The sequence below is a fragment of the Dermacentor andersoni genome, chromosome 7, assembly GCF_023375885.2.
Source record: "Dermacentor andersoni chromosome 7, qqDerAnde1_hic_scaffold, whole genome shotgun sequence".
NCBI lineage: Eukaryota > Metazoa > Arthropoda > Arachnida > Ixodida > Ixodidae > Dermacentor > Dermacentor andersoni.
The window spans coordinates 162339782-162363344 of NC_092820.1; the positions used below are offsets into that span (position 1 = coordinate 162339782).

The following is a 23563-nucleotide window of genomic DNA, read 5'->3' on the forward strand; positions in this document are numbered from 1 at the left end:
GCGTCCACTTGGCTTCTTCGTTTCTGCAGCCAAACGCCATTGCGCATCCCCGGATATGCCTTCTTACGCTCCACGTACGGGCCGCGCATGCGCCGTCAATGCCAGGACAGCGCGATGGCGGCGGCGGCACCGACGACGCGAGGGTCGTATAATTTATATAAAGAAATCACGGCCTAAGCACTCCATGCAGATGGTTAACCAGCGAAGCTGGAACGTGCGGTCCCTGCATTTTATCACTGGGTTAATCCCGACGGTTCATTAAATGACGGCTTCGTAGGCTGCCGGATCCTCGGTACGCACTTGCCGCTACCGCTCGGCTGCACGAGCATGTTCTTGTGCCCGGGCTGCAGCATCGGCACGGCGTAGACGAGCTCGTTCCCCAGTTCTGCTCGCGGCGTTGCTGATCGAAGACTGCCTGCTCCTCAGGAGTACGCATGACGCGTGGCCTACCCATTTCGGAGCCGGAGAGAAACTGCTGCTGCGCGCGCTCGGTTGCGACGGAGAGCAACGACGTCACTACTGGCGCAGCCAATCGCGCGCCTTTCTCTCTCTTTTCTTTTCGCGCATGCGCACAGGGTGCCGACGGAGGAGTTTACGGCGTACAGGCGACAGACGGACGGACGAATCGGCTAGCCATATACAGCTTCGCTGTAAAATGAAAATCCCCTGTCCTATACATACTGGGGTTTCAAACCCGCGAGTCCCGCAGCGCCGCCTCTGGATGCGTCCGAAGGTTATAGTGCTGTGATCGGTGGTTCGGTGACGGCGCTGTGTCGCGTTTTTGCACCATATTGTTTCTTCAATGTCTACTTTAGAGTTTCTGTAAGGCACAGCGGTTAAGCATCGCCGGCCTTCAGACGCGCGAACAGACGTAGTGGCGCCCGGGGATGCCATGGGTACGAGTCCAACAGCTTCCTTTCCCCATTTCGTTCGAGTAGTCGCAACACACACACACACACACACACACACACACACACACACACACACACACACACACACACACACACACACACACACACACACACACACACACACACACACACACACACACACACACACACACACACACACACACATATATATATATTGCGCGAAATAAAGTAAGCAGTCAGAGAGTATCGCGCGCTTGCCCGTCTAATCGAATCGAGAAGACTATTCAAACTGCCCCATGTGTCGATGACGCCGGAGATATTTCCCGATATGGAGTCTCTCGAATTCCCTGTACACACACTTTCTCTCTCTCGAGCGTGTCAAAGTGCAAACACGAGCAGAGAAGTATAATCCGCGCAACGAGCGACGCACACTCGTACACACAGGATGGATTGCCCCCAGCGTAATCGCGTCAGCGCGCGCCTTCTGTGCAAGGCCCGCGGACGCGTTGGAGCGCGAGACCGCGGATCAGCAAGCTGCGCTTACGTCGTCGCATCTGTGTGTTGCGCGCGGTGGTTCCGAGGAGGCGGTGCGGGGCCGCTAAAACGCTTATGGACTCCCCTCCCTCCCTCCTTCCCCTTCTTCTCCCTAAGCCGTGCTCGACTTTGTACCGTCCCGCCGCTCAGGGAAATAGACAGACGCGCGACCGCGGACACAAAAACGGGAGATGCGGTTTGGCGGTGCACGCGACAACTGCCTACTCGTTGAGGGCCATTTGTCAGCGGGCTGTCAAGTGCGATGAGCTCGGGGGAGCGCGGAAGAAAGGACTCGAGGGAGCTACCGCGATCCCCTGTTTGCGTTGGCTTCTTTTTGCAAACCTGGCCTACCGTGCTCCGCGCGCGGTTTTCCTCGGTTTAAGAAAGAAAGAAATAAAAAAAAAATGAGTAACAGGAGAGGGAAGGAGGAACCGGAGGGATTCGGGCACAGGGCCGGTCGCCAGCTCCCTCTCGTCTATTTCATATTCTAATCAGGCAGAGAGGCGGTGAAGCGGGCACGCAATCCACTTGCGGCCCGCGGTTTTTCGTGAGGGTCTGGCGAGGCCGTCAAGTGGCGGGTCCACCACCGGCTATGACCGTTACAAGTGGCCGAGACCGGCGGCGCACTCACTGTGCCCTGCATCATCATCATCATCATCACGTAACCGCCACGCGACGATGACGCGTCCGACTGCGTGTCGCGTCATTGGCGAAGCTGCTGGTGTCATGAGTGACGGCCGCTTGACCTTGCGACGGGTCGTCAGCGTAGCGTTGCTGTGCCTCGATGCATTAGGCGCGTCCTTCCTGGCCGCTTCACCAGTGTTCCCGCTCGTATACGTAAGGCAGATTTGGGTCTCGTCGCTGCCTTTGTTGAACCCGTGTCACTTGACAGAAGTACCGTGCTCTTCGCTAATCTAGTTTTCGAGATGCGCGGCCCATTTTGCACATCTGTGCTCTCCCCTGTAAGTTGTCCAGAAGTAGCCGAAGCGAATTAGGTCTGACTCCACAGACCTGGCTTTTCTGCGGGAAACCCGTCTGTTCTATATGTGTTGTACGGCCGGCCCAATAAGTGCCTAAGAGAAACATTCGCCAGCGCCGGAACCGTTTCGGACTCGATCGACGTCGTATTCTTGGCCCGTCACATTCCGGGATGATCAGTTTTAGTGGCCCACTCATTGACTAATTGCCATGTGGACACAATTCCCGTCGTTTAAGGAAACCGCCGGCCGCACTGGGCGTTGTGTCAAGTGAAAGTTAAAGCACACTCGAGAGTAGTCAATCTGGAATACGTCCCTCGATGTGCCGCGCGAAACAGCACCTCCCACATCGCTGCCGTCACAGATGTCGGTTCAGTTCGATGTGCGAGTTGGCCATGGGTATACCAAAGTCTTCGAAACTATCATTTTTCACCCCCCTCCGAGGCCTTAGAAGTTATTTGAACCGGAACATGCGGTTGTGTTTCACATATTACGGTCGTGCTTGGTTTCTAAGGTTTGTACGTGTTAGACTTCACTGGTGTTTTTCACACGGTTCTCGCGCTAGAACAGCTGACGTCAGAAGCATGGCTGCAAACATGGAATGCGGATATCTTCAGGGCTCAGCGCAAACGGGATACACGGCGAGGGACGTTGCTTCCTGCCTCAAAGTTGAATCTATTTCGTACACGTACCGAACAACTGGAAATGGGGCGCGCCCCGTGTCCCCCGCGCGTACGTCCTCCTCTGCATGTACTACGTATACCACGCAGATTCGTGCTTCCAAACGTGCCCATCTCGAGCGATAAGCCGGTCGATCATGTCCGAGCGCGCGCTGCTGTGTCCGTCGTTGGAACAACGACCCCCCCCCCCCCCCCCCTCTTTTCTGAATCGATACGAAACCGCGGGGGCCTGATGGAAGCCTACCGGAGACGCGCGCAGAAGTAAAGTCCTCATTGTTTTCCCCTGCACTGATGGTCCCGCAGCGGTGTGTACAAGCGAAGCGGAGCGGTCGCTGGGAAAAAGGCGATCACGCACCGAGCGGGACGTATACGTACGGTAACGATACACGCCCGGTCACGATGCGCGGATATGAGGAGGGAATATGGCGATCAGGTTTCGGGCGAGCGAGCGGAGGACGATACGATTCCGCCGAGGCGCGGCCGCCGCGAGGAAGTCGTTCGCGTCTCTGCGCCAGCCCGCGTATATATGTGCAGTTTCCGTTCACACGGGCCTCTCTCTCTCTCTCTCTCTCTCCGGGACGGTCATCGAGAGCTCCGAGGTCTTGTGGGCTTCCCCCGTGAAATGTTCGTGAGCTGGCGAAAGAAACACGCTGCATGACACGCGGGACTATATAAGTTCTGCGATGCGCCGATGTCCAGCCGCTATTTTCTTTTTTCGCTGATGATCTGCCCTCTTTCGCCCCCCCCCCCCCCCCCCCCTTGTTGTCCGGTTTGAGCCTGATGCGGAGACTGCGAAGTGCGGGCGGCCATCTTGGCATCGAAGCACCGTCACCAAGAAGATATATAGGGTCGGTGAGACGAAGCGATGGTAAGTACAAAGACTGATGTATTGGAGAAGCGCATTTGATTCGTCAATCGTATGACAAGGCTCAACATCCCAAGAGAGCGATTTTACTTACACTTATGCGCACAAGAGAGAGAAACAGAGAGAGACAGAGAGAGGTTGGCCTTAGCATGTGCGCTCTAGCCTGCTACAGGGGTCACAAGAGACGGCGTAGTGGAGAATAGCGGAATGCATCTGAGTCCCGACACACGAACATTTTTGCGTTCTGCCTCCATTGGAATTCGGCAGAAGCTGCGGCACGGAATCGAACCACACTTTCGTTCTAAGCACCTCCATAACGCCAGAGGCCATTGAGCCACTGAGGTGGGCACAACGAAGATCAAGAGACTCTGTAGCCGTCGTATACCTTTGTGACGCCTAAGCGGATGTCTGGTGGCAATAAGGACGTTACAGCGACGAAATGTCGCCATATACAGAAACGAATTCACGCGTGTCAGACGCGCACACGACCTATGGGAGGCACGCGCGTGAGAAACGCCAGAGAACAGAGAGCATATACGTGGGCTAGTCTACTCCCAGTGGCTTTCGTTGTCGTGAGCGCTCTCAAGGTGCAAGTTTCTCCGGACAGATAAGTGAAGGGTCCAATACTGCACCAGCACTAGAAGGTGAACCCCCTCCCCTCCCCCTTCGTTAGGCACTGTTACCGGCAAGAAACGCCACGACGGGGGCGGTTTGCGGTGAACGCGCTGCGCTACCGCAAAGATCAGGCCACGGGGCTCTCAATTTGGTCCATCGCTGTGTGCATGTTGGGCGCAGAGGGCTCGCTGGGACGGCATCCTCTTTGTCTGCAGCGGTGAGAGAGAAGGCCCGAAAACGCAACCGGGCGGGCGGCATGCACGGTAGCCGCGGCAGCGCACCGGGTCCTCGCGTATGCCGCGGTGGGCTTGCTGCTGCTGCCGGGAGGGGACGGGGCGCGCAAACAGGTTTGGCTCTCTCGGGCCCCCATCGCGCCACCACAGTGGCTGCTGGCGCGCATGCCACGGCCGGCCGCGGCGCACGGTCTCGAGGCAACGGCAGCACGAGAAAGGCAGCGCGATGGCCGACGCAGATAGCTCCCGTTGCTGTGGCCGCCGCAGCCGATCTCGCGTTCTGCTGGCCTGCGCCCGGCGCGAGTTGCCCGAGACGTTCCCCCTCCTCTCTTCGCCACTGTCCCCCGTCTAGCTGGACTGTCCGCGCGTGCTGGAGCGTGCACGGCCCGTGGCCTGGAGGGCAGGGAAGGGGGGGGGGGGGGGGATGATAAGCTGCACCTTTCGAGTTGCGGACACCAATGCAGAAGGAACAGACGTCGTTTAACCGCCTGACGCCGATCCGTGCACGCTATTCGCAAGATTGGGCCGTCTGCTCCAAAGTATTACGTGCCACTGGTGGGGATGCAGCAAGTCAGCGACTGCTTCCAGACGGCACGTTGCGTTTACAGCACCAGTAGTAAGAAGTTAGGTGTGAATAAAGCACCGCTTCTATGCACCTCACTTTACTCTTACAGTGGCGATCGTCCTATACAATGAAGTCCTATAGAACGGCATCGGTGTGACGTGGAGCGGCCTTTAAACGTTTGATCAGGAGTGTGCACACGTCATCGCAGCACTCCAAAACGCCACAGAAGCGCGCTCGGATGGTTCTGGCTCTTTACGAAACCTCCACTCAAAAGTGTAATAAGCCACGACGACGCCCAACACCGAGGCATACACGGAAGGCTGCGCGGACCCTCAGAATTGTGTGCCCCGGAGTAGCGCGCGCATCGACCACCTGTCGCATTTGCGTGGATCTTAGCCGTGCATTCATTGGGCCGAGGCTTAGCTTACAGCACGCAAAAAAAGCCAGCCAGTGGCAGGGATAGTACTGGTGTGTATAGTGTGAAGCGGTAGCGCTGGGCTTAAACACTCTGCTCGTGCAGAGACGCTCACGGAATCTTCCTACACCTTAACAGTGTGCGGAGCTATATAAGACGCGCGACTCCCCAAATGTCACTGATGCCGTGAGGTGACCCGGCGTACGTGTAAATGGAATAGCTTTCTCTGTGCTAGCTACCGGACACCTGCATATGAGTCCAGCTGCGCGCATGCGCGGATGTCACCACGAACTTGGTGCGCGAACGGCGTCTCGTCAGACTCGGAAACGTTTATATACAGGTTTGGTGCACTCAACTGTCCACCCCCCCCCCCTCCCCTTTTCGGTCTTTCAGTCCTGCGACGGGCCAGGCTTCTCCGCAGGACGCGATTCGCAAACGATGTGGAGGACCGCTCGTTACGCAGATAAGGTTTCCACCCCCTCCCCCTCTCCTCCACGGCCTTCGCTGAGGCGGCGGCGAGAGAAGAAGCTGCGCACCTTGCGAGCGCTCGGCTTTGACAATACGCGTCGAGGCATCGCGCGACAGGTGCAAGGCGCGCATGACCCCTCCAGAGAACGGCTCAATTCCTTTCTCCCTTATACTTCCGCCCCACGTACGCGATGCCGAGCGCGAGCCACAGCTGGCGTCCGCTGATCAGCGGCTGCGATTTTATATTGAACGCAGTGAGACAGCTTTTCTGCACGCGCAAGAAGAGCTTCGTGAACTGTGCCTCTCCCCGAAACCGTATGAGGTCGCTTCCCCTTTCCCCTCCCCAAGGGTAGGGTAGGCAACCGGGAACGTCCTTGGTTAACGTCCCTACGTTCCTCTCTCTCTCTCTCTCTCTCTCTCTCTCTCTCTCTCTCTCTCTCTCTCTCTTTCCTTCTTCAACATTGCTCGTGCGGCCGCGCCGGTCATCGCTTACGCCAGGTTCCCGCATATATACGTCGCGGTCATTCGTCAATAGCCATTCTCTCGCATTCCGGAGTAGAGAATAGTGTGACGTAAATGTATATCAACATCGCTGACCTCGTATAGTGCCTTATAATGGGAGCTGTTTGGACGTTTGAAATTTTATCACAGCAGCGATCACGTGATGAGATCGCGACGACCGGCGCGGTATATGCACCACAGCCCGAGAAACAGTAAGCTCGTGCGCTTATATTTGCGTGCACATTAAGAAACCAAGGTGGTCAAAATTAATCCGGAGTCTCTCAAGCACCCCCTCCCCTACCACTACGGCGTGGCTCATAATCAGATAGTGGCTTCGGCACGTAAAAGCCCAGAGTACTTTCTTTTTTAAAAAGAAGTCCGAGAAACACGCGGAAATAACTTTCGCTTCGACAGCTGCTGGAAAGCGCCTGCATCGCTGTGCAGCAAGAAATGTGCATGAGGCCTCCACAATACTCCACACATTTAGTGAACACACACACACACACACGCACGCACGCACGCACGCACGCACGCGCACGCACGCACGCACGCACACACACACACACACACACACACACACACACACACACACACACACACACACACACACACACACACACACACACACACACACACACACACACACACCGCTGCGGGTGGTGCCGGTCGAACAGAAGAGGCCGGAAGCTGGCGTTCGCACGCGCTGCCGCTTCGTTCCCGACGCGCGCTCCTCTTCCTTCCGTCATGCTCGAACGAGCCCGAAACGAGCGGCGCCGCGAGCCACGCGTATCGCACTAGCGCGCAGCGCGTGTGTGTGCACGGTGCGTGAGGCTTTGTCCTTTCTCGTCTCCAATTACGAAATCTTCATTTAGCGACACCCAAAGAAACTGCGAGCTTCCTATATATAGTGCGAGAACCGCTGGTCCTCGCAATGGTCTCGTCATGGGTGGGATATATTTCCGTCATATCGGAAAGTTCTTTATATACTTTATTTTTAATTTGAAACTTAAGTTTGAAGGTACCGGGTATTTCTCACTCTGTCAAGAAGGTCTTTGCGTGCTTTTCTTTTGTTTGTTTGTTTGTTTGTTTGTTCGTTAATTGAACGCAGTTGACTGGTGACCTGAGAGGGGGGAGGGGGCCAGCTGGGCAGGCGGCATCGCGGTAGACAGAAATTTAGGGGGAAGGGGGACGGGTTGGGGTGCCTAGTGCGCCCCCCTCGCAACCCCCCTGGGCGCGCTATCCTTTGCAGAGGCTTCCGCGCGCTCTGCAATGCGGGTGACTTACAGTATACACGCTCGCGGCGCTTTCTTAAACGCGAAGCTATATAATTTTATTTTTTTCACTTACACGCAGACACATTTTGCCGACAGTCTCAGTCCGCGAAAAAAAGACCACGTGCAGCGAGCTCCCGCGTGCATGCCTATATAGAAGCACATAGTTCGCATATCCACAGCGTCAGCGTTTTCTCAAAACGAACCGACTTAATTTACTGCAGCGCGCTGCCTTTCTCGTCTCCACAATTCACTTCGGTCGGCGACGGAGTGTTACGACTCGTCGTGAGGCGACCGCATTCCAGCGTTCTCAACGGGTGCTCGTCGATGTACTGCCGAAACAAAGAAAAACAAACAAACAAGCAAAACACGCTAGCAGCTAGCCTTTGTACGCGTTTCCATATTTTTCAGGCGGCAGGCAATATATATATAACTCCTCCACGTGATGATCGGCGACCTTGAACTGTCGAGCTCCGTCTGGCTCACTTGTTCCTTTTCTCGCGTTCCCCTCTCGACGTCCCGCCATACACTGCAACACTCGCGCGGCAAAGAGCCCGTATAAACCTGTCCCAGTTGCATTGAGCGGCCATAAAATATGTATACCCGTTTGCAAGGCGGCACATAGGAGGGGGGGGGGGGAGGGGGGGGGCAAAGCGTTTGAACTGCGAGGGTCGTTATTCACTTTATTGTTCCACGCACTCGGCCACCGCGTCCGCCGAGCTGCTTGGAAGTGATTCGTCCTCCGCCACGGCGAGTGCTTTCGACGGGACCGCGCCTCTCGTGAATGGCATGCATGCGCGAGTATATGTGGAAATCCAAGCGAAGGCGGGACTCCATTACTGCTAACAATGGCTTTCTCATGGATTACTCTTGTTCTTTCTCTCTTTGCTGTGAATCGGCTGGTCGGGCCCGGCAGAACGCATCAAACAGCCGGGGCGGGTTACGCTGTTTCTTCTTCTTTCCATGCACTATATATGTCTGGGAGTACACGCGTTTATGCGTTTTCACAGAAGAGCAGAATGTTTTGATTCACTGCGAAATGGACGTTCCGCTTTTTCCTTTCTTTTTTCTTCCTGTGCTTGGCCGCAGATGCAACTTGGACTCCCGTTGATACGCATTGTCGGACCGGCTTATACTCCTCTTTCGTTTGTTTTGTTATTTTTCTCTCTCTCAGCGTTTTCATGCAGGTTGACCTGAGGCGTTTGTGCTCTGCTGGCCCGCAACTTGTGTGACAGAATTACAAGGTATAGTGACGATAATGTCATCACCTTCATCACAATTGGTCGGTTATACACAAAAACAACAAATTGGATATATATATGGACAATGCAAAAGAAGTCAGACCGTGTTTAATTCCTTCAAGTTAATTCAACTGTGTATAGTATACATTCTACAGACCCCTAATCGAGCGCATATTTTGTAACGTTCCATTTCATTTTCCCTTCGTATTTTACGAAGCTCCGGAAGAACGAGAAACAAAACGTATCGTTAAAAAATACAGCCTCGTAAAACACATATCCGACACTCTACGTATCTCTATACACGCGTCACTGACAAGAGAGAGAGAGAAAACAAGGGTAGGAAAGGCAGGGAGGTCAACCAGAACAGCATCCGGTTTGCTACCCTACACTGGGGGTGGGGGAAAGGGGAATAGAAAGAGGAAGAAAGGGAGAGAGGAAGCACTGACAAGCCAACTGGATAACCTGTGGGCTCACGCAAACAACGCGCTCGGTGTGCCGCTGGCAACGCTTTGTGCTAATCTACTTCCAATCGCGCTGCAGCAGTCGAGCATCGGATAATGCGCGGTTAATTAGTGGCCTCCCGCGGGGCTTCCCCACGACTCCATCGCCACACTTTCCCCTATAGTTATCTCGACGCGTAACCTAATATGTGACGGGGAATGCGCCGCTAACGACGCCCCGTTCGCACGCCGCTCGCATTTCGGGCGCAGATCACCCGCGTCGCATACTCCTCAGCCTTGCCCCAGTTTTCACTCGCTGCTCCCTTATAACCGTGCCCGTACCACCACAAACGCCCCCAGTCTCGCATGCAGCCACGCAATCGGACTTGAGCGCACGCGGAGCAGCGGTTCGGTTTCCAATACTAATTAGCGAACGCAATTAAGCGTGTCTGGCCGGCCGACAGCGAATCAACGCGTTTGTTGCTTAAGCGTGAGTTTTAAACATGCCGGTCGGCTCACGCTTCCGTAAAGCCTTTGATTCGTGTGCCAAAGGCCGTGCTTCTGTCAACCCGTTATTGATGATCGCGTTCCCGATGTTGGAACCTTCAACTCGCTCGTTTCAGTTTGGCTTCTTTGTAGAGTCCCCCGTGGCTGTGTATACGTCCTATAGGACTCTCCAGTCACGTGGGCCTTTAAACGGGCCTTGCTCGGACTCCTTACGCGAAGGCTGGCATTAGCATGTTTGGTTAATCTCGAAGTGCGTATAGTTTCGTTATAACTGCACCGTCTGCTCTGTCCGGCGACACAAACACGTATATACATGCAAGAAAGCTGACGTCACCGCCGATATCCACCGAGCGCCTAAGCCAGCACGTAAATACACAGATCTTATAACTCTCTTCGATGCACCTAAACGTCTCGCCGAGAGGAACAACTAGTGCTTCGAGAGGCTGTTCCATCGGTTCAAAGCTAAAGGGTCGAGCTGGAATTCAGTCGGCTGTCAATAAGCGTGGCGGATATTTCGAGACGTTTTTTTTTTCTTTCGAAATAATTTGCTCAATCTTTCCAATCCATCGCTTCTGGCCGCATTCCAATGGGAATGTGAAGACGATACATGCTCAGATATATATACTCCGTCAACCACATAGCGTCAGGTGTGTATATGACCAGCGCTTCGGGTCTCCGAGCCAATCGGTTATGTTTGTAAACCCCGATGGATACATTCTTGCAGTCGGGTGTGAACTCGTCGGCACCTCTCGGGTCGCTCATCTATGCGTTCACGAGTGCGCGGGTGCGCTGTGCACACACGTGACCCACTTTTATCGCGCGCCAGCGGCCGTTTCGAAGTCGCGCGAGCGTAGAATTTAAAGTAACGCTACAGTACATAACTGAATGCAGTCGACGGCTTACGCGGACGTATATGTACGAGTAGAAGAGAGACGGACTGCGTGGAGACCCCAGGAGAGAGCGACGCGAGAACGATCGAACTCTATTTTTTTTTTCTCTTGCTATTTAATAATGCATGCACATTTCGCGCCTCTAAATGATCACCGCGAGCGCTGCATGAAACACGAGCGCTGCATGAAATATATGCAGCTCTCAGGCAACGCGGCATGCCGTCGGAAGGAGGGGGGAGTGGGGGGGGGGGGGGAGACGCCTGAACTCGTCACGAGGTATGTTAGTGTATATATATATCTTTGCTTTGCTATCGATGGTCGGAATAAGTGGAGAGAGATCGACAATGATAAACTGGTATAGTTGTCATAAAATATACTCGTGTTCGAGATGGCGCTAACTATATACACACTATAGAAGGTGCGTCATTTGTTTTGACTTATCGAGTGCATTATACCCGGTGACTGCTTCGGAAGCGAAATGCGTGTTTCGAGACGCTGTAACACTCAGTTCTCGCTGAAAATCCGCAGCTCCGGCTTTTTTTCCATTTACTCTTTGCTGCAAACCTTTGCTGCATGCGTTGACTCTGCGATGATCTCGAGAAAATATATGCTTTATGCAATGGCTTCGCGGGGTTTTGAGTAATTGCATCGGGCCAGCCGCTGTGCCGTCTCAAGTCCAACGTGCAGGGTACAGCGGATGCGCGAATGCGAAGTTCTTTCTCCGGTGTACGCCTGTCAGCGTTCTTGTGTAGCTATAACTTGCACTTGAAGTTGTGCGCGTACTGGAACACTTGTTATTGTGTGTACGTAAAGAACTTGGTACATAAGCTGCTTTGTCATTGCCGTATTTGCAGAGGGCTCCTATATATGTGCAAGCAACACGTATGCACGACAAGCACATGCATGGGTATAAGAGACTGGAGCAGGTCGTAGCAATATGACCTTATTTTCTACACGATTTCCGCAGTGCTTGTGTGTCTAGATGAAACGGAAGTGAAGCAATTTCCCAGACGTAACATGATATATCGTCTATGTTACTTTCTCACAACACCATGTATAAAGTGTATCTGACAATAACAAAGTGCAGGCATGACATACAAACGGTTGAGCTAGAGGCGCTGACCGAGGCGGTCTGCGCTGACCGAGATATATCGCACGGTGCGCGCAACACTGACATCCGCGAGTCACGACAGACATCACGACGAGTGGCACCACCACGCCTTTCACGACGGGCTCGCCATCAAAACCTCACGATACACGGCTGCTTTCTTTTTTCTTTTCTTTTTGCCACATCGCCGATAAACGTTGAGCAGAAACGGTACCAACAAAGCAAGATCAACAAAAACAAGAGAGAGAGAGAGAGAGAGAGAGAGAGCAAAGGTCAACCTGACGAGCGTCCTGTTTGCTACCCTATACACAGGGGGTTAAGGGAAAGGGGGAATGGAAAGAGGAAGAGAGCTGAGCACTGAGTGCTTGTTGGAGGATGCACAGGAGATCTGTAAACGGTCACTCAGACCGATGACCTGCTCTAGAACAGCACCAGAACTTAACTGCACCTAACCTGCTCAAGAGGTGCTCATGCACATAACTGCCCATAAACTGCTCAAGCACTATATGCACAAGCGGGCCCGCGACGGATATGGCCACATTTCCAGCACTCAGAAAACGATTTGGGCTCCAGAAGAATGATCAAAACCAAAATTAGCAACAACAGCACGCTCCAGAGACGTGTGAGCGGCGGATATACGTACATAGTTATCCTCACGCTTCCGTCACAGACATCGTTGACCCGAAATGATCGCGTGTGTGACTACCCGATGTAGTGCCGATCGAGTGTGGGGAAAATATTGAGAATATATAAGCAGAACTATACGCACTCTGTTGCTAGAATCCGCAAACTGATTATCACATATTTTGCTGAAGAGTGCGTTGCTCACTATAGTTAAAGAGTACGACTTACTAAAAAGTGACCGTTACTAATTGTAGAACACTTTACTTTATGACTTGTCATCGCTCCTGCTTGGGTGTGAGGTAACAGACAACACTGTTCCTTCAATATTCAACTCTAGTCGCGCTCTAACAGCGAGAGTTGTTCTTCGATCATAGCGATTGTATCAGAAACATTTCCTTTTTTTCTTTTTTTTCCAGAGCATCTTATCTGCTGCAAGTCGAATACTTCCAAGTAAGTGTCGCGAACCGCACCACCCACTCTTCGCATATAATACGCCAACATTTTTTAAGCGTGAGTTTGCTCTCCGACACCAAAAAAGCTTTCCACACATAATTGCGAAGCCCTAGTCGCCCGCATGTATAGTTTACAAAGAAAGTGTGGAAATATCCTATACCGTGGATTCAAGAACTACCCGGCCGTGACCGTTAGATAATCATTCGAGAACTACCCGGCAGTAACCGCTAGATCGTTATCCCCCCATACCGTGCACGCGTTATTCGGATTAAAGCGAGCCCTTATCGTTTGACAAGCCCGTTGTTGCGCGACCCGAATCGCCAATTACCGATAGCCCTTTTGGCGTAACCGTTCCATTCCCGCTCGGCGCTCCGTGCTTCAATCATTAACTGCCCCCCGGGCCGGCGTTCGTTACTCGATTTGCATCGCGATCTGTGGGCCTTCGAGGAGGGAGCACCGCGAGCTCACACGATCGAGCAGCGCGCGCGCCTGTATTGATGGAACGGCCGCCCCTGCAGCGGGTTCGCTCCCTCGCGAGATCACGCCCGGCCGGCGTTGCGCGTCGCGGCGGGGTCGCTTCGTGTATACCGTATGCGTTTACTTGCGCGAGTACGACCCCCAGCCGCTCTTCGTCTTATCGTTTCTCTCGAAAGATGTGCGCATCGTACCATATGGCCGATGTTATAGTTAAGGTGTGTAGGTCAGTCGGTGGATTTCGCAGCAGAAGTGTATATATATAGTGCGACTCGGTGGCCAATCTCGGCAACGGTGACATTGACGAGCGTTTATTATGCCACAGCGCTCTCGGAGGTGCTGTCGAGCCCTGGCAAGAAGCTGTCCGGATACGATGCTTATAGAATGAGCTGAAATGAAATATTAAAGCGAAGGTTCTTTCTTTTGGGGGGGGAGAGGGGGGAGGGGGGAAAGGGGGGCATCGAGGCTGTCCTGTTGAATAGTTCAACACAGGACAGCGCATATGGCATAAAAAATCGACTTATAACAGCAATCTGTACTACCTGTAAGTTGTCCCAGTGACCGGATCCGTAGTCTACGAAATTACGCAGTGAGACAACAAAAGATACCTAAATACCCTCACTCAGCAACACGCCTTCGAGCGTTCGCACTTCCATTAAGGCGGACGCTTATATCACTTCCTCCCCGGTGTTTGGCTCGTCTGCTAAACACAGAAAACGCTGGTGTCAATCAATCACTCAATTAACGAATCAATTAGTAGATCAATCAATCAATCAATCGGTCAACCAATCAATCTTCCAAGTTTCGAGCCAACCGTATACTAGTCCACATGGAGGTGCAGTTATACGCGAGCAGGTACAGTACAGACACGGCGTGCGGCACGGCATCTCGCGGCCGTGCGCGGCGGCAATAGCTGGGCGGGAGCGGCTGCTCGCTTCGAGCCGGTCCGATATCTGGACCAGGCCGGTCGCCCTTGGAGTTTCCGTCGCCGGGCGTGGTCACCTGTACCGTCGAGGCTGCGCTGCCTCGAGAAGAGAAAGCACTCCTTCCTTCCTTCCGGTATGGCTCCCCCTTCCCTTCCCCGAAGCACTCCTCGACAATCCCACGTGCCCGGCCGAGTTTTTTTCTTGTGTGCATGTTGGCGAGGCCGCCCTGCCCAGCCCAGCCTGCGCTCCCCTGTCCTGCGAGAAAAACGCTGCAGCGTCGTGGAGGCGCGCAGCTTACAATATGCGGCGGGTGTTGGTTATAATCGTGGCGCCTGTTTGAAAGAGCCCTTCGCGCGGACGGTACAACGAATCGTGGTCGGTACATCTGAACTGCGTGCCCAATTGCTCCACCTGGTAGTACGATGGCGTAGTTATAGGACAAGTATACTGCATGGTGTGTGTGTGTACAGCGGCGCCCCAGCGCTGACGTCGACAAAGATCGGCGGAACACGTGGTGAGGACGAAGTTTACACGGCACACACGCGAAAGGAATGAAGGCACACTGTTAATCTAACCTTACGCATCCCGTCGTGTTATCTACGTAGTCATAATACACAATGAAGGCTTTTGGAAGAAATCAAAATTGACGCCGGCCACAGCTGAGGGCGGCAGAGAATGTTGTATCCAGAGATGAGGTACAGATATGAATGCGCGGTTGAGACGAGTTTACGCGGGACAGAGCCCTTTGAATTCTGCAGTAAACCCAATCGTGGTGATGGAGAAGAAGGTTACGACGATAGTGGCCGCGGGAGAGTTTGCATCCAGTCGAGAGCCCGTTCCGTTCCCGAGAACAGTTTATCGAGATCGGCACTCCAGACCGGTGCGTGCCTATACAAGCGTCCGCGCCGCTGCACTGATTTATGCTGCACTGATTTACCCGGGCATACGCGCCTATATCTCCTCATGCGGGCAGTATAGTGGTAGCCCCGGATAAATAGGCAGCTCGCGGCTCGGCGTCTATACTCCGTCCCGGGCACCGACGCCGCGGCGCCGTTGAGGTGAAGGGAGCCCGGGGGGTGTCTGCACGTATATAACATCGATCCTCGTTTGCCATATGCCGGCGGCGGCCGATCTAGAGAAAGCCCCGTTCTCCTTCGACGCAAAGTCGATCCCCGCTGCGCCGGCGGCAGCAATGTGCGTAGACCGACCGACCGTCGTGCGAATATACGCTGATTGCGTGCCGGCGATGACTCCCGTCTATTTTATTTGTGTGTGTGCGTTTTGCGGAAGAGTAGGAAACAAAAGTGTGGTGGACGGTGTATAAATCCTCCGTAGGAGGCGTGATTTCGGAAACATGTAGCGCTGTTTAAAAGTAGGATTGTGCTCCGTTTATGTATGCTTGTGGAGCCGCGTCGACATATAATGCGCTGCCCTGGAGCGCCAAATGTTGTTGTTGATGAGGTTTCCTGTGCACAGAGTGACACCTACGCACGTCCACCGTGCATGCATGCAGGATCGGCCAAGGATGGGATGGTTTGCGCGAAATGAGTGGAAGTTTAGAAAACGCAAATGCGTTCCCGTGACGTATTTCTCTTTCTGTTTTGCGAACAGGGCTGTGAAATTGTCCGCGCGCTGGCTGTATATGGTCACGCTGCTTCCGTAATAATATATAGCGCAAACCAGAAGGACCAGTTCGTCGTTATTTGAGGGAGATTAAATTACATTAAAATGGATCGACTTTGTTCTTTATTATGGGGGCGGGAGGGAGAGAGAGGGGAGGCAGGGGACACTTGCGGCATGACTTATGCAGTAAAGAAAATTACAAACTGTGACAGCAAAATAGACCCCTTAAACCCTGTGATCGCGCATCTGTTGTCCGTTATCCAACGGATACCGTCCTCTGGAATACCTGCTTGCATGGTTTGGTCTTCCTGAGCTTCGTGCGCCTATAATATCCCTACTACAGCCATATATGTAAGGTGATGAAAGTCCTTCGTAGACTTGAGACTGGAAACGACTTGAGAATAGCAAAAAGATGCGAACCTGAACCTAAGCGTAGGCTTGAACATTGGTGTGCGCAAAATCAAAGTAATATTAAACAGGCTACACAAGGAGCACGAATCCAGTGTACTGGTATATATAGTCAGCCTTCTGAAGAACTGGACGAGTATATAGATCTATCTAGATGGGGGACACAGACAGCGGGAACTAAAAGAGATGGAGCTAATCTGGCGTAACGCGCACCAAGTCATGAATGACAGAATAGACTTCTTAGCGGACAGAGTTATACGTCTTTTTGGTTGTATAACGATGTATGCGGTGTGTGTATCTACCTCTATACACATATTAGTACAAATGAAGCACTCATCCACGAAAGTTCAAAAGACCGTGAAGTGTATAGTCTGCGTGTATGTAACAGCATAAAAACCGGATAGAGGTCGATTGAACCCAGTGTCATGGTATAAGATTATCGTTACTTCGTTATCATTTTTCCTTGTTTTTCCCCTTTTGTTTACAGATGTAAAAAGAGGAAACTGAAGTAACCTATAGCTATTTCGATACCTATTTCTATACGTCGAGTTTACAACACATCAGGACAGCCTGCTCATATATGCGAGGATGAAAATTAGGGGAAGGAAAGTAAACTTGAGAGATCGATGAAGACCGCGAAATCAGTGATTAAGGGATATAAAGATGGAAGAGGTAAGCCGCGCGGCTAGATGTTCTTTTATCTGAAATGAACAGTAAGAGTTGGACAGGTCATGTGGTTTGTTAGAGAATGTGAGCCCCAAGGAAAGAAAAGACGTTCCGAGAGGGCATCACGTGATTTTGGTGCATCCCACGCATTCTTTCATGTGCACAGAAACCGCGTATATGCACGAATGGGAAGTCACGGCGTTAAATGGTAACGCGTACACCTGGAGGGGTAATATTTTTATCATGACTACGACTGCGTCGCCGTGATGTGGTGTTATAAGCAACGCCCTGTTGACGTCGTAACGTGAAACGATGCTCGAGCTTTCACTTTGTTAACATGCACTTCGTGAGACGCGTACGTAATTAAGCCAGCATATAACACGTGCTTGCTTTGTGTTTGCCAACGCGTGGCTTATACCGTGGGAGTGGGTAGATTCGAAAATTCATTGCACTGCTGCATTCGCAAGGGCTGGAACATTTTACGTGCGAGGTCGTTTGAGAGTATATATTCTGAGGCAAGAAGCGCCTCGGGTGGGCGAAGCGTATATAGAGGCGGGCCATTTCGTCTGAAGCAATTAGCGTAAGGGCGCATTAACGACTTAAGTTCTTCAAGCAAGCTAAAACTGCGCAATGCTTGCGCACGCGCACTGCAGCAGTCCACCGTTTCGGAGATGCGCGAGCAGCGATTTGCGAATGCAGGTGTATACCTGCGTGACGGCGATATAAACGATTACGAAAAAATGTTTAAGGGCGTCCACATTCTGCAACGACGTATACCACTGCAGTTGACAACCCATCGTGACGGCTTTGTTCCTTCGGTTATATATAGTCAATACGAGATCCACGCGCGAAAAAAAATATATATATATAACACACAGATCCAGCGCAATGTTGTGATCTAAATGATGCGAAGCTTGTTTAGAGCTCGTGAGGTATAGCAGGGATAACGGATGGTCCACGGACGGTCTCGTCGCCTGTGACTATTAGTTCTCTGCAATTGTCACGAGCTCGAAGACGCGACGTGTGGCGCTTGTCGACAGGACGTATATTGATAAATATGTAAGCGCAGAGAAGTACGACACATATATATCTACGAATAGAGCAAAGTAAAAATCAATTAACTGCAACCTGCAGCGGATCCGAAACAGTGTACTCTTTAAACCCATTCGGAGCAAAGCGGCTGCTCGGACTATGTAGGAGGAAGCTCGGGAAAGCAAAGCCGAGCATCCGGCAAGGGAAAAACGACCGGTCAGAACGAGCCGTGACAAATGTGCATCTCGAAGCAAATTATGTCACGCGGAAAAAAATACCGGCGTGCGAAACGAGTCCGCGCTCTCTCTCTTCGTTAAGCAGGAAACTATATGTTCCGGACCACTCCTCGATTTGCTAAAGTGCGCGCGCAACGAGGTTATTTTCCTCTTCGGTGGTTTCGCTTTTTACAGCTCCAAATTATAGATTATACGGAAACGCAAGCAGTGTATATGACTGTATCCATGCGCTTGTCTTATAACAAATTGTTGCGCCGGCATGTGATCCAGGCAGCTGTGCCTGATACGAGCAGATTTGAGTTTATTGCTGTCACTGATTCGCTTGTAACGTTTGCAGTCGCTTGTCGCGACTTCTTGAGTTAATTGGCTTTCGGGGTTCGTCTCTCTATATATATAAAAAAAAAAGCAAGTTAAGGTGACATATTTCCGCACTCATGAGTTCGCCGCCACGGTAGAGAGAGAGAGAGAGAGAGAGAGAGAGAGAGAGAGAGAGAGAGCAGGGATGTTAACCAGTCAAGAGTCCTGTTGGCTACCCTACGCTGGGGGAAGGGATAATGGGAAGAGGGTAAAATTGCAAAATGACCATGGGCTGAAGCACACGTTCAGAACGCTAACTCTCGCTAAGTCTATGATCGCCATTGTGATAAGCAACGTGATGAGTGATGGAGGCAAGTGCGTCTCCGTTTTACGTCCATGTTTCTTTTCCTATTCAGCCATCTCACGCAACTTGCACGAAAATTTAATACGCGAAGTGTATGCTGTACATAAATCGAACAAAACGAATTTTCAGATTGATTCCTTTGATTCAGCCGTTTCGGCGTAATTTGTATCGGATATTTGGACTTCTTTCGAGAGTCCCCGTGCACTTAATTGACCTTAATTCTTCCGGTCACTCCAATTAATTGATAACTGGCACCATCGAGAAGGAAAAGAAGTTCCATCTGATTCTGAAAGTATGCGCTTAGGGTTGTGTGAAGTGCCCGATACATGAAGGAACTAATTTTCGTGTTTTACGCAGATCACCTGCAGACCTCGGGCGACTTGCATTATGTAGTGGATGGAACTTAACGCTGAGGTCGAAAACGCCAAATGGCGACTTATCAAATGATCATTTGTATACATATCTGATCACACAGTCCCTTTGTTTAGCAACTAGTCTCGTGGTATGATGCGAGCCATTTGATCTGTCCTCATTGATCGTCATGCTATCGCTAGACCCTCGGCTTCCAATGAATGCTAGAAAGTCGGAACGTTTTCGCACTGGCTGAAACGATGTGTTCTTCGAAAAACAATGATCACCGAAGTTTTGACACTGTCGCATAAATTCTCATTATTTTCTTGTCTCATTTCGAAATTTCGGATTGCCCTCCTACGTTAGCGGGAGTTCTCAGATTTTGGTCACATGATAAACAACGAGCTAATCGATCAACTGGCAAAATGAATGAATGAATTCGAGAGAGACACTGCAGTGTTTTACCGTGCATACTTGCCGACAAGTGTGCTTTCTGTGCCCCTCCCCCTTTACAATGTGTGAAGCCCTGAGGGTACAATAACGAACTAACTAACTAACTAACTAAATAAATAAATACTTCAACCTCTTTCTGTCTCGCAAGAGATGTTTCGGCCACATAGACGACGGCATTTGTACTTCCTAGAATCTGTACGAACTTGCGAGTCTTTAACCGAAAATGAATGTTAAGGTTTTGCGAGAGTGTCCTGAAGCATCACACTTGATTGCGATGTTCTTAAGATGTTACTTTTATTTCTGGAACGGATCCGCAAATACGGGATTCTTGCGCGCAGAGTAATTCGTATTCCCCACATACATGTACGCCTAAATTCTTGCTTGAAAGATTTCCTTCGCGTACGTTCCGAGAAGTGCAATCTTCTCTGCCGACAGGAGCCAAGAGGTAAAACAAAGTCGCCCTCTCTATATGGGCATAAGTGTTACACAAGGCGTTTCATTTAATGAGATTTTTCCATTTGTTAATCTTTTTTTTTTTTTTTTTTGAGAGTAAAGTGTCAGGTTACACAGTGCTCAGTGACATCAACGCGCCTTCTAAAGCCGCTTATAGCCGTTTGCGTGTTGGAGACACATTGTAGTGAAAATACCTGATACGATTTCACCGGCCTCCGTAATGATTGCGTGAGCTCTGCACCAAACTGCATTGGGACGTGCGAACGGAGCTGCCTACTTTACATATATATAAGGCGTTCACAGATCCACCAATTTGCGTGCACAACTGGACTCGCCTAACTCATCGCAGTTGAATGCGAAAGGAATTATATCCTTGTTTCAGGCAACCCGAAAGCACGCCTATATGCGTGCACAAAACGAATGATCGTGTTGAATGTCGTCTGCACCATCATAATCGCATTGGCTTATATAATAAGATTCAGTCAGCGTTACTTCCATTTGATTTCACTTCAATTTCTTTTTTTTATTCGGATGCATGGAGAAATGCTCACGAAGAGAGACAAAAGGAGGATATCTCCTGTCTCTACTGAGAAACTGGCTAGTCCTGTGCAATGTTGATGCGAAGAAGCTTATATATCGAGCGATCGCATTCTGACCACTCCGCGCTGATCCGCGCTCCCCTCCCGATTGCGTCGGAATGCGGTGGTTGTTCTTACAACGGTACGCGAGCCCCGAAACCAACCCCCAAACCAGTACCACACGTTGAACGTAACGTCTCTCCCTGCACCAGCTTCTTATATAACCCGTCCAGTCAGGGCCCGGCATGCGTGAATGCCACAATGGCGGAATGACCAGCCGGTAACAACTGGATCGTCGATGCCGCAGAAACGGTTCGCCGAATAATTTCGTCGAGCTTACAAAGCGATCATTTTTCGACGTCCGAACACCGCGATAATCATAGACTGATCCTCGACGAACACCTCTCTAATGGCGTCTCGCCTTGTTGCGAGGCACGTACCGGTATGCAGCCGAAAAAAAAAAAAAAAAAACCACTCGCCCGCGTGACATTTCGCCGCTTACCTGTCCTTTCTCACGGGGGAAAAGAAGTGCATACTGTGTGTCTACATACGCGAAGCGACCGTCACAAAAAGTAAAGGGTTGCGCGCAGCAAAGTGTACGGAGAACGCGTGCCGACGCATGCAGATGAGTTTCACCCTCGAGCCAGAAAGTATAGCGCGTGTCTCGCGCACGAAGAAGAAGAAGAGCGAAGGAGGTGGTGCAGGAACGCGGCCAGGCTTGACCGAGCAGACCGGCCATTCCCCCCTTCGCGGGAGAAGAAGAAGGGAGACGGGCTCACCGTCCATCGGAAGTGGAAGGGCAGCCTGAGCAGGAGCTGCCGGTCCGGGTGCGTCTGCAGCGAGAACGAGCTGCCGCCGATGAGCGGCGACGTCAGGTTGCCGAAAGTGCACGCTCCCGAGAGGTCCACCTGCGCCTGGTACTCCTTGAGGCACAGTCGGAAGTACGTGTTGCAGCGGCCGGGGCATCGCGAACCGCAGCACCCGCCGTCCAGCAGTAGTCCGCCGGGGTTGTCGATGCCCAGAACCTGGAGCTCGAAGAACCCCGACGCGCGGGCCGCGGGCGGCAATAGCAGCAGCAGCGTCGCGCACCACACGAGCAAGGCGAGAGCGGCACAGGGAGAACGCGCGCGAGTGAACGCCATGGCTAGCTGCCGTCGTCCGGGCTCCGGGCGGCCCCCCGCACCTTCTTCGACATCACGGTGTCCCTCCAGCTGCGTTGGTCGCCTGCCGGCCACCGGGGGCGAGCATCCATGGCCGGCTACCGCGTCCGGCGACCGCGCACCGACACCGAGCACGACCCGCGCCGCCGACACATGCTGCGCGATGATGCTGCTGTTCCCGCGGCGAGAATCCAGCGCAACAAGGGTTGCTCCTGCCACTCGGGGAGTACGCCACCCGGGCAACTGGTTGCTCCTGCTCCCGGAGCGTGCACCGGCTGCCGTCTCGTAGCGCCTCCTCTCTCCTCCCGCTCTCGGTGCACCCCCCTCTCTCCCGGCGCCGCCCATGGCTGCTGGTGCTGCTGCTGCTGGGGATTCCGTGGCCATTGAAAAAGGCCCCCACCGCGTGGGGCGGTAGCCGGCGAGAGGGGAAGAGGGGGGACCGGCCCCGACCGGCGCCGGACACCGGCGGGGGGGCACAGGTGCAGGCGGCTCCATCAGCAGCCCCCGTCTGAGCGCGCGCTCATCTTCCAATCAGTGCGGCGGCGGCAGCCTTTTCGGCATGACGCCGCCGCGGAATGCGCCGCTTTTTGCTCGCCCGTCGTCGTTAGCCGGACACCACGCGCGTCTTGACAGCGTTGCCATCATTCCCCCCTCTCTCTCTCGATGTACTATGGTCATTGACGCCGTAACCCCATCGGCGCGGCGTTGGCTACCTGCTTACGTCACTGACACTTCGCCCTGCCGACGCTCTCCTTGTTATCGAGTGGTGGACACAAACTTGATGACTCCACTCCCCGACCCGGCCGCTTCTCTCCCTCGCGTCGCGTAACTTCGCCGTGTCTCCTGAAGGCGCGAGGTTGTAGCTGGGTTAATTAAATTTCCGAGGAACGACGTCGTATAGGTGGGTGCATTTAAGCCCGCGCCAGGCTCCTGTCACTGCGGGGCCTGCGCAACGGGGAGTGCCGGCATCCTGGTGCCGCCTGCTATCCCCCGTCGACTTGTCCCGGCGCGAAGAGGACGCGGACGGTGATAGCGTGGTAAATGCGCCAACCCGCCTCATTTACGAATGTTCGGGCTACTGTTAGGCGCCGTCCCATAGGAGCCGCAGCATCATCCATTATTGGCAACTACGAAACTGACTCTCTGGCGAACATACAGTGTCTGGAAGCGTGGTGGCACTGATTATTATTATTATTATTATTATTATTATTATTATTATTATTATTATTATTATTATTATTATTTGTGTTGTCCCTCCCCCCCTTTGCATCGTGTTATCGACG

At 52.5% G+C, this 23563-nt stretch overlaps 1 protein-coding gene across 1 annotated transcript in view; it reads right to left on the reverse strand.

The window, feature by feature from the left end:
- The window catches only part of Ser (protein serrate), a 122185-nt gene extending 99569 nt beyond the window's left edge, over nt 1-22616 (reverse strand). Inside the window, exon 1 of the mRNA XM_050180408.2 lies at nt 21900-22616. Coding sequence (XP_050036365.2) covers nt 21900-22262 — 363 coding nt within the window. The 5' untranslated portion in view covers nt 22263-22616. The remainder of the gene's footprint in view (nt 1-21899) is intronic.
- Between the last annotated feature and the right edge of the window lie 947 nt (nt 22617-23563).